The sequence below is a fragment of the Plutella xylostella genome, chromosome 17 (assembly GCF_932276165.1).
Source record: "Plutella xylostella chromosome 17, ilPluXylo3.1, whole genome shotgun sequence".
Taxonomy (NCBI): domain Eukaryota; kingdom Metazoa; phylum Arthropoda; class Insecta; order Lepidoptera; family Plutellidae; genus Plutella; species Plutella xylostella.
In genome coordinates this window covers 6,428,660-6,439,686 of record NC_063997.1, presented here as the reverse complement: position 1 = coordinate 6,439,686, position 11,027 = coordinate 6,428,660, and the positions used below count along the sequence as shown (strand labels likewise).

Here is an 11,027-nt window from a genome sequence, read left to right as displayed (position 1 = left end):
TCTTAAATATACAATCAACGGCGCAGCAGTTTGAAGTAGATACTGCACGCTTGCTTTACGTCGGCCTAGACTAGCTTATTTCAGCCAACAACATGCAAACGCTGGCATTAAAAACACCGTGTAAAAAGAATTTTCAGAAGCATTCTAAAAAAAAGTTTTTCAGCTGCAGTGTAAAACATTAATCTCGGATCCTAAAATGTAGTGGAAAAGAACTTTTTTCTAAAACAAACAAAAATTGGCAGTAGGTATGAAATTAATGAAACATTCTGAAAACACTTCAATTCACTAAGGAATGGTGGGGCCTAATTATTTGTGACGGAATGGTAGCTCCTTCGGGATCCTTGATTAGGTCTTGATGTTGATGAGTGACTCAGCCGTCCTCTCACGCCCACTGGGACAACTAATGACGGCTACAATTAAATATAAGAAGCGATCAACGCTAGCAAATGAAAATTAGTTGAGGAAATAATTGTGGAGAAGTAGGTATCAAAGATTGATGCGTGACAGGTTAAATACTATCACGGATTTAATTCACAAAAAATTAGGTTATCAAAATCAGTGTCTGTAGGATCGTCTTCAAGCTGAATAAAATCTAAAATTCGCTTTGCATCATTAGACAGCGGAATGGGCGAGCGGCAGTAAAGCCTGCGCTCCCAGAGAGCTGTTTAATTGTAGCTCCCAGCCCATGCATTTTAAATTACGCCTCGCTACTGGCTCCGTTGATTACAGGTTGGCCTCGCGGAGCTTTATACTTTAGCTGTCTATTGGCTTTAAGCTCCCAACTTTATAATTTGGGCGAAAATCGGCTAGGAAATGATGATATTGATTACCTGGCCTAGTAATGATTTCTATATCGTATAATCCTAACTCGCTGAAATTATCTCAGAGGTAAAATTTTAATAATGATGGGATTGTCTTAAAAATTTCAAACACCGAAATATTGCAACATGTTTTATTAACAGCGGGCACATAAATATAACATTTACAAAAATATACAACGATAATAAAAATAGTTTCGAAACGTAATTCTAAATACACTTGTCAATTTATCTTCTACTTGGTCTATCTTCCCTTAAACTTAGAGCCGGCTACGGCCTGCAAAGTGAACAACTGTTTTAGTGCGCTGAATATCTTCACATACTTGGACGAGCTCACTGAGGTGTCAGATTTTACTTTCCTGCATCTTATTTTTCTGCCGCCTGAAATACGGAACAGGGGTTTCTTATATGGGTTATAAAAAAATGGTAAAATAAAGTGTGTGCGGGGGGTGGTAGAGTGATATTTACTTGTCCTTACCATCTCGTATCGCATTTCCTGTGTGATGCGGTCGCTGAGGTCCGCGGGGATGTCAGCTGCTGACACCTCCTGCAGCACGTGCTTGAGCTGGGAGGTTCTGCGGAGGGGGGAGGGACTCAACTGTAGTAGAGTTTTAATGAAAGGTGATGGCAATGTACGGTGGGACACAAGTTTGTAAAACTCCTGACGCAATAAAAATTCGCCTCATCATCATTGTGGTCATTATCACTGAATAATGCTCATTCGGTTCTAAGTTCTATATACATAGTTAACTTTCTACTAAAGTTCTATCGAACGTACCTTTCAGCGGAATGAGCATTATTCAGTGATATTTACTACAATAAAAATAAAATAAAATAAAATAAAATACAATGATTAGGCGAATCAACCTCACATACCCCTCTACATAGTATAAAGTAAAGTCAATTTTCGCGTCTGTCTGCAGTATGTATGCTTACACAACGGATTTTGATGCGTTTTTTTTTTAATAGTTAGACTAATTTCAGCTAAGAGGAAGGTTCATGTATGCACATTTAATCCCAGAACAAAACGCTACAATACTTACTGTATATAAATAAGCATGTAGGCGCTGGTGGCGCGGCGGGGCAGGTGCGGCGCGTCCTCCTGCCCGCCGTAGTTGTACTCCACGGCCTCGCGCGCAGAGCAGCGGGACACCACGTCGTCGTCGAACTTGCACCACTGTGGAGGAACACGGGTAAAGAGGGTTTGGATGTTGTCGAAGTTGCACTACTGTGGAGGAACGGGCGGGTATAGAGGGTTTGGAAGTTGTAACTTGCACCACTGTGGAGGAACTGGTGGGTAAAGAGGGTTCAGAAGTTGTCGAGCTTGCACCACTGTGGAGGAACGGGCGGGTAAAAATTGTTCGGAAGTTGTGGAACTTGCACCACTGTGGACGAACATGGGGGGTGGGTTGAAGTGTGCGGTGTTGGTGGTCAGGTTGGTAGGCGAGAAGTCAAGTCAAAGACATGTTGGTGGGCGTTTAACATCATCATCACGACCCATCACGTCCCCACTGCTGGCGCACGGGTCTCCTTCCAAGGAAGGGTTCTAGGCCTAGTCCAACATGCTGGCCTAGTGCGGATTGGTGTGGTGGACCCTAACACAAGCAATAAGCTTGTGCTGTGAGAGTTGTCGGGTAAGTGGGCCATTTCTTTCATCACGGTGACTATCACTATAAGCTCCAAGTTTACTCGCCACGACTGTTCACTGTCAAAAATTTGAGCTATATAACACTTTATATAGCTCAAATTTTTGACAGTGACATACTAAGAACAGTCGTGGCGAGTAAACTTGGAGCTATACCACTACGGCTTGCAATGGTATGTTTAATGTTTTTTTTTTAAATAAATAACGTAGAAAATATAATGTAATTAATATTTATATAAAACATGATAAATTTCTGTTCAGACAAATTGCTAAAATAAGCGAAATTATTGTCGGAGTTAAATTTCTCATGAAATCACAGCTGTATTTGTTATAAATTAAAATTAAACACGGATAAATCTGTTTGCTATTTACGCTTGAAAAATTCAAGGAGCACCTTAAATTCCTTTGAGGCGATAGGATTATATTTAAAGGAATTTGTGTTAAATATATTTCGCCGGAAAATACCTAAATACACTTTAATTTATCGAAAGGTAAATAGAGTGGCGATTTTCCTGCTAAGTAATTTGGTGCACAGGGTCGGGCTGGGAGCGAATATGCTTAGTGAAATATGAGGTTAATCTCATTTTTATCGATAACGCCTCCGGGCGATAGACAAATGTAATAAGACTTCAATTTTATCAAATTTGGCAGCCTCACCTTCTTGCCCAATTTATTTTATTTACCATCGCGAAATTCTCGTGCCACTCGACAGTCTGTTCGATGGATTGATAGGCACATAACAATTCTAAAGCTGGAACCTAGGATTGATTTGATACATTATTCAAAGATTTTGTTCGATGTGTTGATCCGTATTTTCTGCTTATTTAAACTTCCATCACAAGTTTTGATTTACTGCTGATGTTAAATAAGTGACATAACTACTTAGTTTTTAAAAATTAAGCAGTGTACTGCGCTGCGGTCTTTAGGAAAGACGTGACGTTATGGTGCGATAGCCTGCAGTGATTGGATGAGGAAGATTGTGATTATTTGACGCTTCTTAGGATAGGCTGGTCGATTACAGGCTGATGGTAGCACGAGTTACCTTGCCATCTCCCCTGGGGTTGATGAACACGACGTAGTGTCCACCGTGGTTGTCGCCCGAGTGCACTAGCACGGCGTGGAGGGTATACTGTGCGGGGGACTGTGCTGGCACCGCCGCTTCTTGGAGGTACGGGTCCAGGTTTATCTCCTCGAAGAACTCGAATCTGGAGATTAAAGTCACTATGAGGAATGGTAAATGGAGCATCGAGGGTTTTAATTGGTTGGAAGAGTTGTCTTACTATCGTCTTTAATGGAAAACATGATATTGGTCTTTAAGTTGGCAGGCATACCGGCTATGTATACATGTCTGAATGACTCTGAAGAACAATGTTTCAAAGTCTCTAAGATAGGAGCGGTGGTAGCTCAGTCGGGTAAGCGCCCGCTTCTCACGCAAGAGATGCGGGTTTCGAATCCCGGCGCTGACATGTACCAATGAGTTCTTTTAACTTAAGTACAATGTATACTATCGCTCTTACGGTGAAGGAAAACATCGTGAGGAAACCTGCATATCTAGATTTAGCACATCTAGATATGTGAACCCTCCAACCCGCAGTGGACCAGCGTGGTGGGAAATGGTCCAAGCTTAGGAAGGCAGTTTAGACCTTGGGGATATGCACAAAGGTTCCACTCGAGAGAGCCAGGTGAAGGTACTTACATAGTAACCCCCACAGAGAATAGAATAGAATAGTCTCTAAGATAGTAGGCAAATCAAAGAGCTGTTTGACCGAGGGTACTCATTTATAATGGATACAACTGCCATAATATATCTACTGTCCTGAACTCCGCTGAGTACTCCCAGTTCTATCATAACAATATCAGGTAGGATCTCCCCATCTTCGCTATGGGTGTAGGACTGTAGGTAGCTGCCTATATCATATCAGGTAGAAGTTTTCGGAACAAAATCTTATTGCCACTTACTTATCATTGAACTTGACCGAGTTGTCGGTCTGCGGGTCGTACTGGAACCTCATGAGGTGCAGATGCAGCACGGGAGGGAACACGTCGAAGCGAACCCCCTTCTCCGCGTCCTGCAGCCCGTGCTCGCCCGCGTCGTACTTGTTGTCTCCCTCTAGCAGCTCCGTGCTGATGTAGTCGTTGAACGACTCGTAGACTGCAAGACAAGAATGGTTAGATGTTTGTTGTTGTGTCTCTTGAACAGCCGGGTGGAAAAGGTGATGTTCTTAGTGTCTGGTCAGTGTTCTGTCGCTAACTACTCAGAGTGCGCGAGATGACTGATACAATTTCTTTCCTAAGCTTGGTACTAACTGTTTTTCATTCCTTTGACTGTCAGTTGGATATCGTAGAAGGTTTCCACTCTAGTACTTGAACAATTTACATTCTTGCATTTGATGAATGACGTCATTTTCCCACCGAACAGCTTTGGTACCGTTCCTTCCACTATAGTTCCTTTCATTTTACTTTCTAACTTATCAAGTAACACCTGCGAATAATAAAAAATATGATGCTTGGTAATTTTAACATTGCACAATACTACATTCCGCGTTTTCATTGCTAGTGACTTCATATCGGGTGACCATCATAATTAAAAACCACATCACTGTAATTTTTTTGTGTAAACATTACACTAAAAATAAATATTAACTTCATTTCAGGTACCTCTTTCTAAAATTTACACTTACCCGTAAAAACTCTTGAACATCATGTTGCATGAAAGAGTCGAGGGTCTCCCATCCAAAACTCTTGGTCAGCTTTTTCGTCGCCACCGGCTTTTCTGAGAACTGCAGGTCGTAAAAAACTCTCTGCAAGGCGAAGGCGACAGAACGCGAGCTGTCATCGCCTACTGTCGGCATCTTATACACCGCTTTGCGAAGGATGTTGGTGAAGAATAGCGTCTGCAGCAGTGAGTTCATGTAGCACGTCGCGCCCTGGTTCTTCAACCCTGGGAAACAGTCTTATTAAATTTCGCAAATTTTGACAACCCTAACGCAATCCAATCGCGCGCGGCAAGGAACGGAAATACAAAAGTTCACATTTTATAAGCGTAATGTAAAGGTGGGTAGATACTGACCAACGTTACGAGGTGTAATGTAACATGTTACACCTCGTAACGTTGGTCCGTTCTCACCTTAAAGGGATCGCCTCTTTTTATTCTGTTAATCAGTAGAACGAGAGCTCCATCCCTTATCGTTACGCTTATATGTGCTGAGACCCAAAAGCTCTATGGCGCGCGCGATCGGACCAAGTTGATCGTCTGGTGTGGATTGAGCCAATAACACTGTAGACGCACTGACATACCTACATATCCTGTATGCTTCTTGGAGTCCCAGCAGACCCCGTGCGGCGCCTCAGCGGTGACGTGAGCCTCGATCGTGATGGAGTCGTCCTTGATGAAGCCATTGTCTGGGTTCATCAGGTCTTTCCACAGTATGAAGTGAGTGTAGCCCCAGTCGTCTTCTTTGCTGGAATTAAAATTACGTAAAAGTCCATGGAAGTTTTGAGACCACATGAATCTAGAAGTAGCTAGTGTAGAATGCGTACTAGTGGAACATGTGGTGTAGTTTCCTGGAGTAGTCTGGTATGTCTGGCTTGTGCGACACGAGTTTGAGCTCGCCCATGCCGTAGCACGACCACCCTGAAGAGTCGCAGTCTCCGTTGCACTGCAGGAAGATGCCCAGAGCCTTCTGCTGCTGCCGGTCAGCGGTGGTGGTGTTGCGCGTCAGCACCAGGATCTTCCACGGCAGACACCGCACGTAGGTGGGCGGTGACAGAACCTGCTCTTTCAGTTGGCTCACATTTTCCACTGTGAATCGGAACGTGGCTTCCGGCCGGGCGATGTCGTTGTCATCGTTTATTATGTTCTGTAAAATTGAGTTCTTTTAGTATGAAAGACCGCCCGGTTTTATCTGTACTTCGCTAAGAATTATCTACTTATTGGAGTTGCACCTATTTACTAGTTATATTACGTTTACAGCCTGAGGTAAGCACCAGCCAGTAGGCCTTGTCCGTAATCTGTTGGTGAATGCCGACGTATAAGTGTAATTGAGGACTACTATTGTAAGGTTGAAAGTATAGTTTCACATAACATACTGGTATAGTGGTAGTGGTTGTGGCATTTTCCACGCTTGCACTCGCTGCTTCTATCATTTTTAGTTGTTATACCATGTAAATCTGGAAAGTCAAAACAATAATATTATATTACCTACATGTTTAAAGTAAACATTACACTATCAATATTTGTATCTCACCTTATTTCAAAATATTATACATATTGCTTGTTATCAAAATAAATCAGCGTAATTTTTGGATTTTTTTGGTCAATCGATGACATACGTCATTTTATCATGTCCCAGATGTCATTTTTGCTGGTTCCTATTTTAAAAGAATATAACGGACCGTAGATAATTAGATCGTCAAGGAGGTTGGGTCTGTCATGATCGTTATTTTTTAGGTTAGTTCAATGATTTCAAAAGGTTTATGAGGTTTTAGGGCCAACGCGAGGGTGTCATTTTCTAGAGCGGTTGGGCCTGTCCTTACGCTAGTAATATATAAGTCAATGGGTTAGTTTATCAGGGTCATAACAATAACTTTTTTATTTGAAAGCAAAGCAAGCATAAAGTAAGGTATATTGGTCTTCAGCGTGTCGGTGCATAGCGCGTATACATAGGTTGGTTAGCCACCGTGGTGAAAGGATCAGCCAGTCAAGAGTCACTCGCTGACTGCCCATAAAGCATAGACCGCATAGACCTACTACACAACATAAAGTTACTTGAAACGGCACTCGGGTAGGTTCCTTCCGTGCACCTCCTCGTATTAGTGAAAACGCACCTTTAACCTAGCCTGTGTTTAAGTTTTTATTAGTTCGAATTATTCCACCAAATTGTACCATCTAGTTCCTTCAGGTAACGTGCCCAACCGTTATCAAATTGATACGATAGCGATTGTCACAGGGATCGTTATTTTAAGTATTAATAACTTTAATAAGCCCTCACCAGCTGACTGTCAATCTCGTTAAATATAATGTCTCCGGGAGTAGACTCAACAGGAATTAATTAATATCTGGCATTATATTGAGTAGGCAGTTAAATTAAAGCAGACAAAAGGGAACGGCTGACGATGAGACACCCTTGAAATCTAATCTAAGTAATTATTAGTTAGTTGTCTAGTTGTAAGGGCGTGGGAGTATTTATAACGAAATTAACAATGTTCATGTACAATTATAATCTACGAAAGCTCTAACACACCTCTAGACCAAATTAACCTAGAAAATAAAATTAAAAAAACGTATGCTTAATGCCAATTTCTCCATTCTTGGTTAGAGCAGAGTAGTGGTTAACTTTTGACACATCTGTCATGACATAAAGATTTAGGTTTGCTTACCTTTATTATTTTAATTAAAGACAAAGCGTAGCGAATGCGGAGAAGCTAGTGAGATAATAAAAACGTATGATTGTGCCGCCGTGTGCAGTAAAAAAAGCCTATTACAGGACGACAAACAAGTGAACAATGTCCGCTAGGATAACTGGAGGTCGCATATTCTGGAATCAAAAACGACTTCATATAACATACTCGTAAATGTCTATTAATTTACTTTTATATAACTTTGGTACTCATTGAACTTACCTATTTATAAATTATACCTACAGTACAAGTAACGTAACCTTTTCAGCCAGCAGAAAACAAATGAATTTAAAGATCTAAATTCATTTGTTTTCTGGTACTCAATAAAATTGTAAGAGCCTTATAAATAGCACTTCATTCTTTATAATAACTTCATTACAAACGTGTCATATAAGTATTATGAATTCTACACACTCCTACTTCTACACGTATATATTTTTCAGAATAAGGCTTCAGGTAAAGCATAACACAGGACACACGGGCCTAATTAGTGTCGTGATGTGCTGCTTTACTTTGTGTCCTTTGCTTTGTAAACACAACTAATTCTCCTCTTTAATAATATCCTTGTTACTGATAAAATGTGAGCTTCTTCTTTTGTGAACAAGAATTAATAAAATCATAGAATAAATGTGAAATAAAAGATTAATTAAGTATAGTTACGTTTTTACAAAAGAAGGGTAGGTAATATAATTTATTATGCAACAATGGTCGTTCCCAATAATAATGCTATCACGCTGAACAAAAGCTTTGTCCTTATAGTGGAAGTAACAGTATATTCTCCTCTCCGGGGTTGTATTGTACAATGTGAGAACACACACACACGAACTCACGCCTTGTACTAATGTACTCCCTTGCGGGGTAGGCAGAGGTGCATTGCTGCACCCACTTTTCGCCAGAGTGTTATGTTAGTCCCAATGTAATAGGGGGCGGGCCTATTGCCATTTTACGAGCACATCCAAGACCCGAGAACAAATATCTGTGTTTAAACAAATATCTGCCCCAGCCGGGAATCGAACCCGGGACCATCGGCTCAGTAGTCAGGGTCACTAACCACTACGCCATTCGGTCGTCTTGAGAACATCAAAATGATAATTTACCAATAAGTAAATCTATTTCCGGTTTATCGCGTTACTTAACCAAGTAGCAAAAATATGTGCAATAAAGGTAACGGTCACGTTCCTGTTTTGCTATCATGTGCTGTAAAGGTCCCGTAATTAATCGAATTATGGTCGCGGCAGCGCTGTCTCGACGCGAAAAGGGCACAAATTATACAGCAATTCAGTGCTAAGACAGTCGAGTAATTGTGACCAAGAAGCTTAAATAGTAGGTTAAAAGTCGAGTAAAAGTAAACTGCACCCAATTTAGGGCTGTCATAGCAATTTTGTTGCAGCTTCTACACTAAGGGTGCAGTTACAGCGATGTGGTGCTCATTAATCGACAAATAAATAGAATTATAGCTGCCGAGTTGCTACAACTCTTCATTTTTGTGCGATAAATGCAACAAAATTACTTTCTCCCTACTATTTAGCTATATTTTAGCCACGCTGTTGCAGAAAAATATAAGGAACTAAAACTGTGGATTGTGTCTTCTCTATCATTTGAAAGAGATAGATATAACCGATTCCAAAAGCATATTATCTTTATTATTTACTAAATGAGTTATTTCGAGTGCAATTTCTTTGGTTGCATTTTACACATTCGTATACGAAAAATCTTAAACGCATTTAACTTTATCGATAAAGTAATATGAATTCCTTAACATATGTTTAAGGGCTATGTTAAATCTTTCTGAAAAAATAGACGCATTTTTCCTGAAATAAAAATGACATATTATGTATCTAGCCTATCTGAAACCTAGTTAAACATTGTGAGATATGGCGTTTCGACTTTCTCCGTGTTCGGCATCATAAGGGTCACAGTGACAGTTAAATAAAGTCCATTTTTCTCTCCACCTTTAATTTGCAAGGTGCGGGTGCCTATATAAATAGAGTGAGTCGCCCGCGCGCCTCAGTTGTAATATCACCATGCAGAAATGACTAGGTTTCAGATAGGCTAGATACATAATATGTCATTTTTATTTCAGGAAAAATGCGTCTATTATGTAGTCTGAGCCTATCTGAAACCTAGTTAAACATTGTGAGATGTGTTTATTATCGCATGGTGGAGAGAAAACCAACTGTGACCCATAAGTTACTGATGAGTATATCAGTAGATAAATATTTGAATCTATAAATTTATAATGCATAGATTTCTAGGTAATAGATATACTAAAAAGAAAGGTATAAGTATACATAAGACTTAAGTACTTCCTTATTATTCCTGACTTGTCAGAAAGTTATGGAAGGTATGTACCTATACATATAGGTAGGTATTTATACATATGGATACACACAGTGCCTCTTCGAAAGCAATACTTATAAGTAATTATTGATCAAAATCTTGTTATTGTCAAGGCAATATTTTTAACATACACTAGCCGAATGGATGGAACCAGTGAAATACTTTGCAACAATATTTAAAAGCTGTAAAATGTAGAATATCGATCCAGGCCGCTGGGGCTCAGGTCAGCACATGCTGACTAGGGTATGTAATTCTGGACTGACCTCAGAAATGCAGCAGCCGACCCTGGAGCCTCGAGGACCTGCTCAGTCAGCCCTGTACGACGACACGGCCTGCAACACCTGGCGCGGCATCTAGTCCTTGGAACGAGGAGTGGTGCTTGAAGGGAAGATAATTTTACTAAATATCTCAGCCTCATCAGCTACTGGAAAAGATTAGATGAAGGCTGTGACACTGGCGGATAACTAAGTATTCAGTTTTTCAAACAGGTCACTATATTCATATTCTAGATTGACAAGTAACACATAGTCTAATTTTGTATTCTAACTAACTCGGCGGTTAACGAGTTCCTGTGCAGTCCTACTAGGAAGGAAAGTTATTTTATAAGCCTTTGCACCGATTTTGTGGGCTACTATCATTCTGTATCATCATGTGTGAATATTATGAGCTCTGGCAGCATTCCTTGGTAGATGACATCAATTAATAAAGATTGATTAACACAACAATAACAATTGTAATAGTTGATAAATGAAACCCGGCTAACATGTCTTAGCTGGGTAAGTAAATGATCAGTCATGCCACCAGGATAAGTAAAATGTTCAGTA

The 11,027-nt window shown here is 40.4% G+C and overlaps 1 protein-coding gene across 1 annotated transcript; it reads right to left on the bottom strand.

Moving 5' to 3' along the window:
* Nucleotides 1-938: 938 nt before the first annotated feature.
* LOC105394667 (ubiquitin carboxyl-terminal hydrolase 7) lies at nt 939-6,852 on the bottom strand. Its single transcript, XM_038109252.2, has 11 exons — nt 6,711-6,852; nt 6,553-6,633; nt 6,004-6,323; nt 5,761-5,924; nt 5,145-5,404; nt 4,771-4,945; nt 4,423-4,615; nt 3,506-3,668; nt 1,862-1,995; nt 1,297-1,393; nt 939-1,221 (listed from the first exon to the last, which is right to left on the bottom strand). Exons 2-11 carry the CDS (start codon nt 6,607-6,609, stop codon nt 1,063-1,065), a joined length of 1,722 nt encoding a protein of 573 aa, XP_037965180.1. The 5' UTR covers nt 6,610-6,633; nt 6,711-6,852; the 3' UTR covers nt 939-1,062.
* Between the last annotated feature and the right edge of the window lie 4,175 nt (nt 6,853-11,027).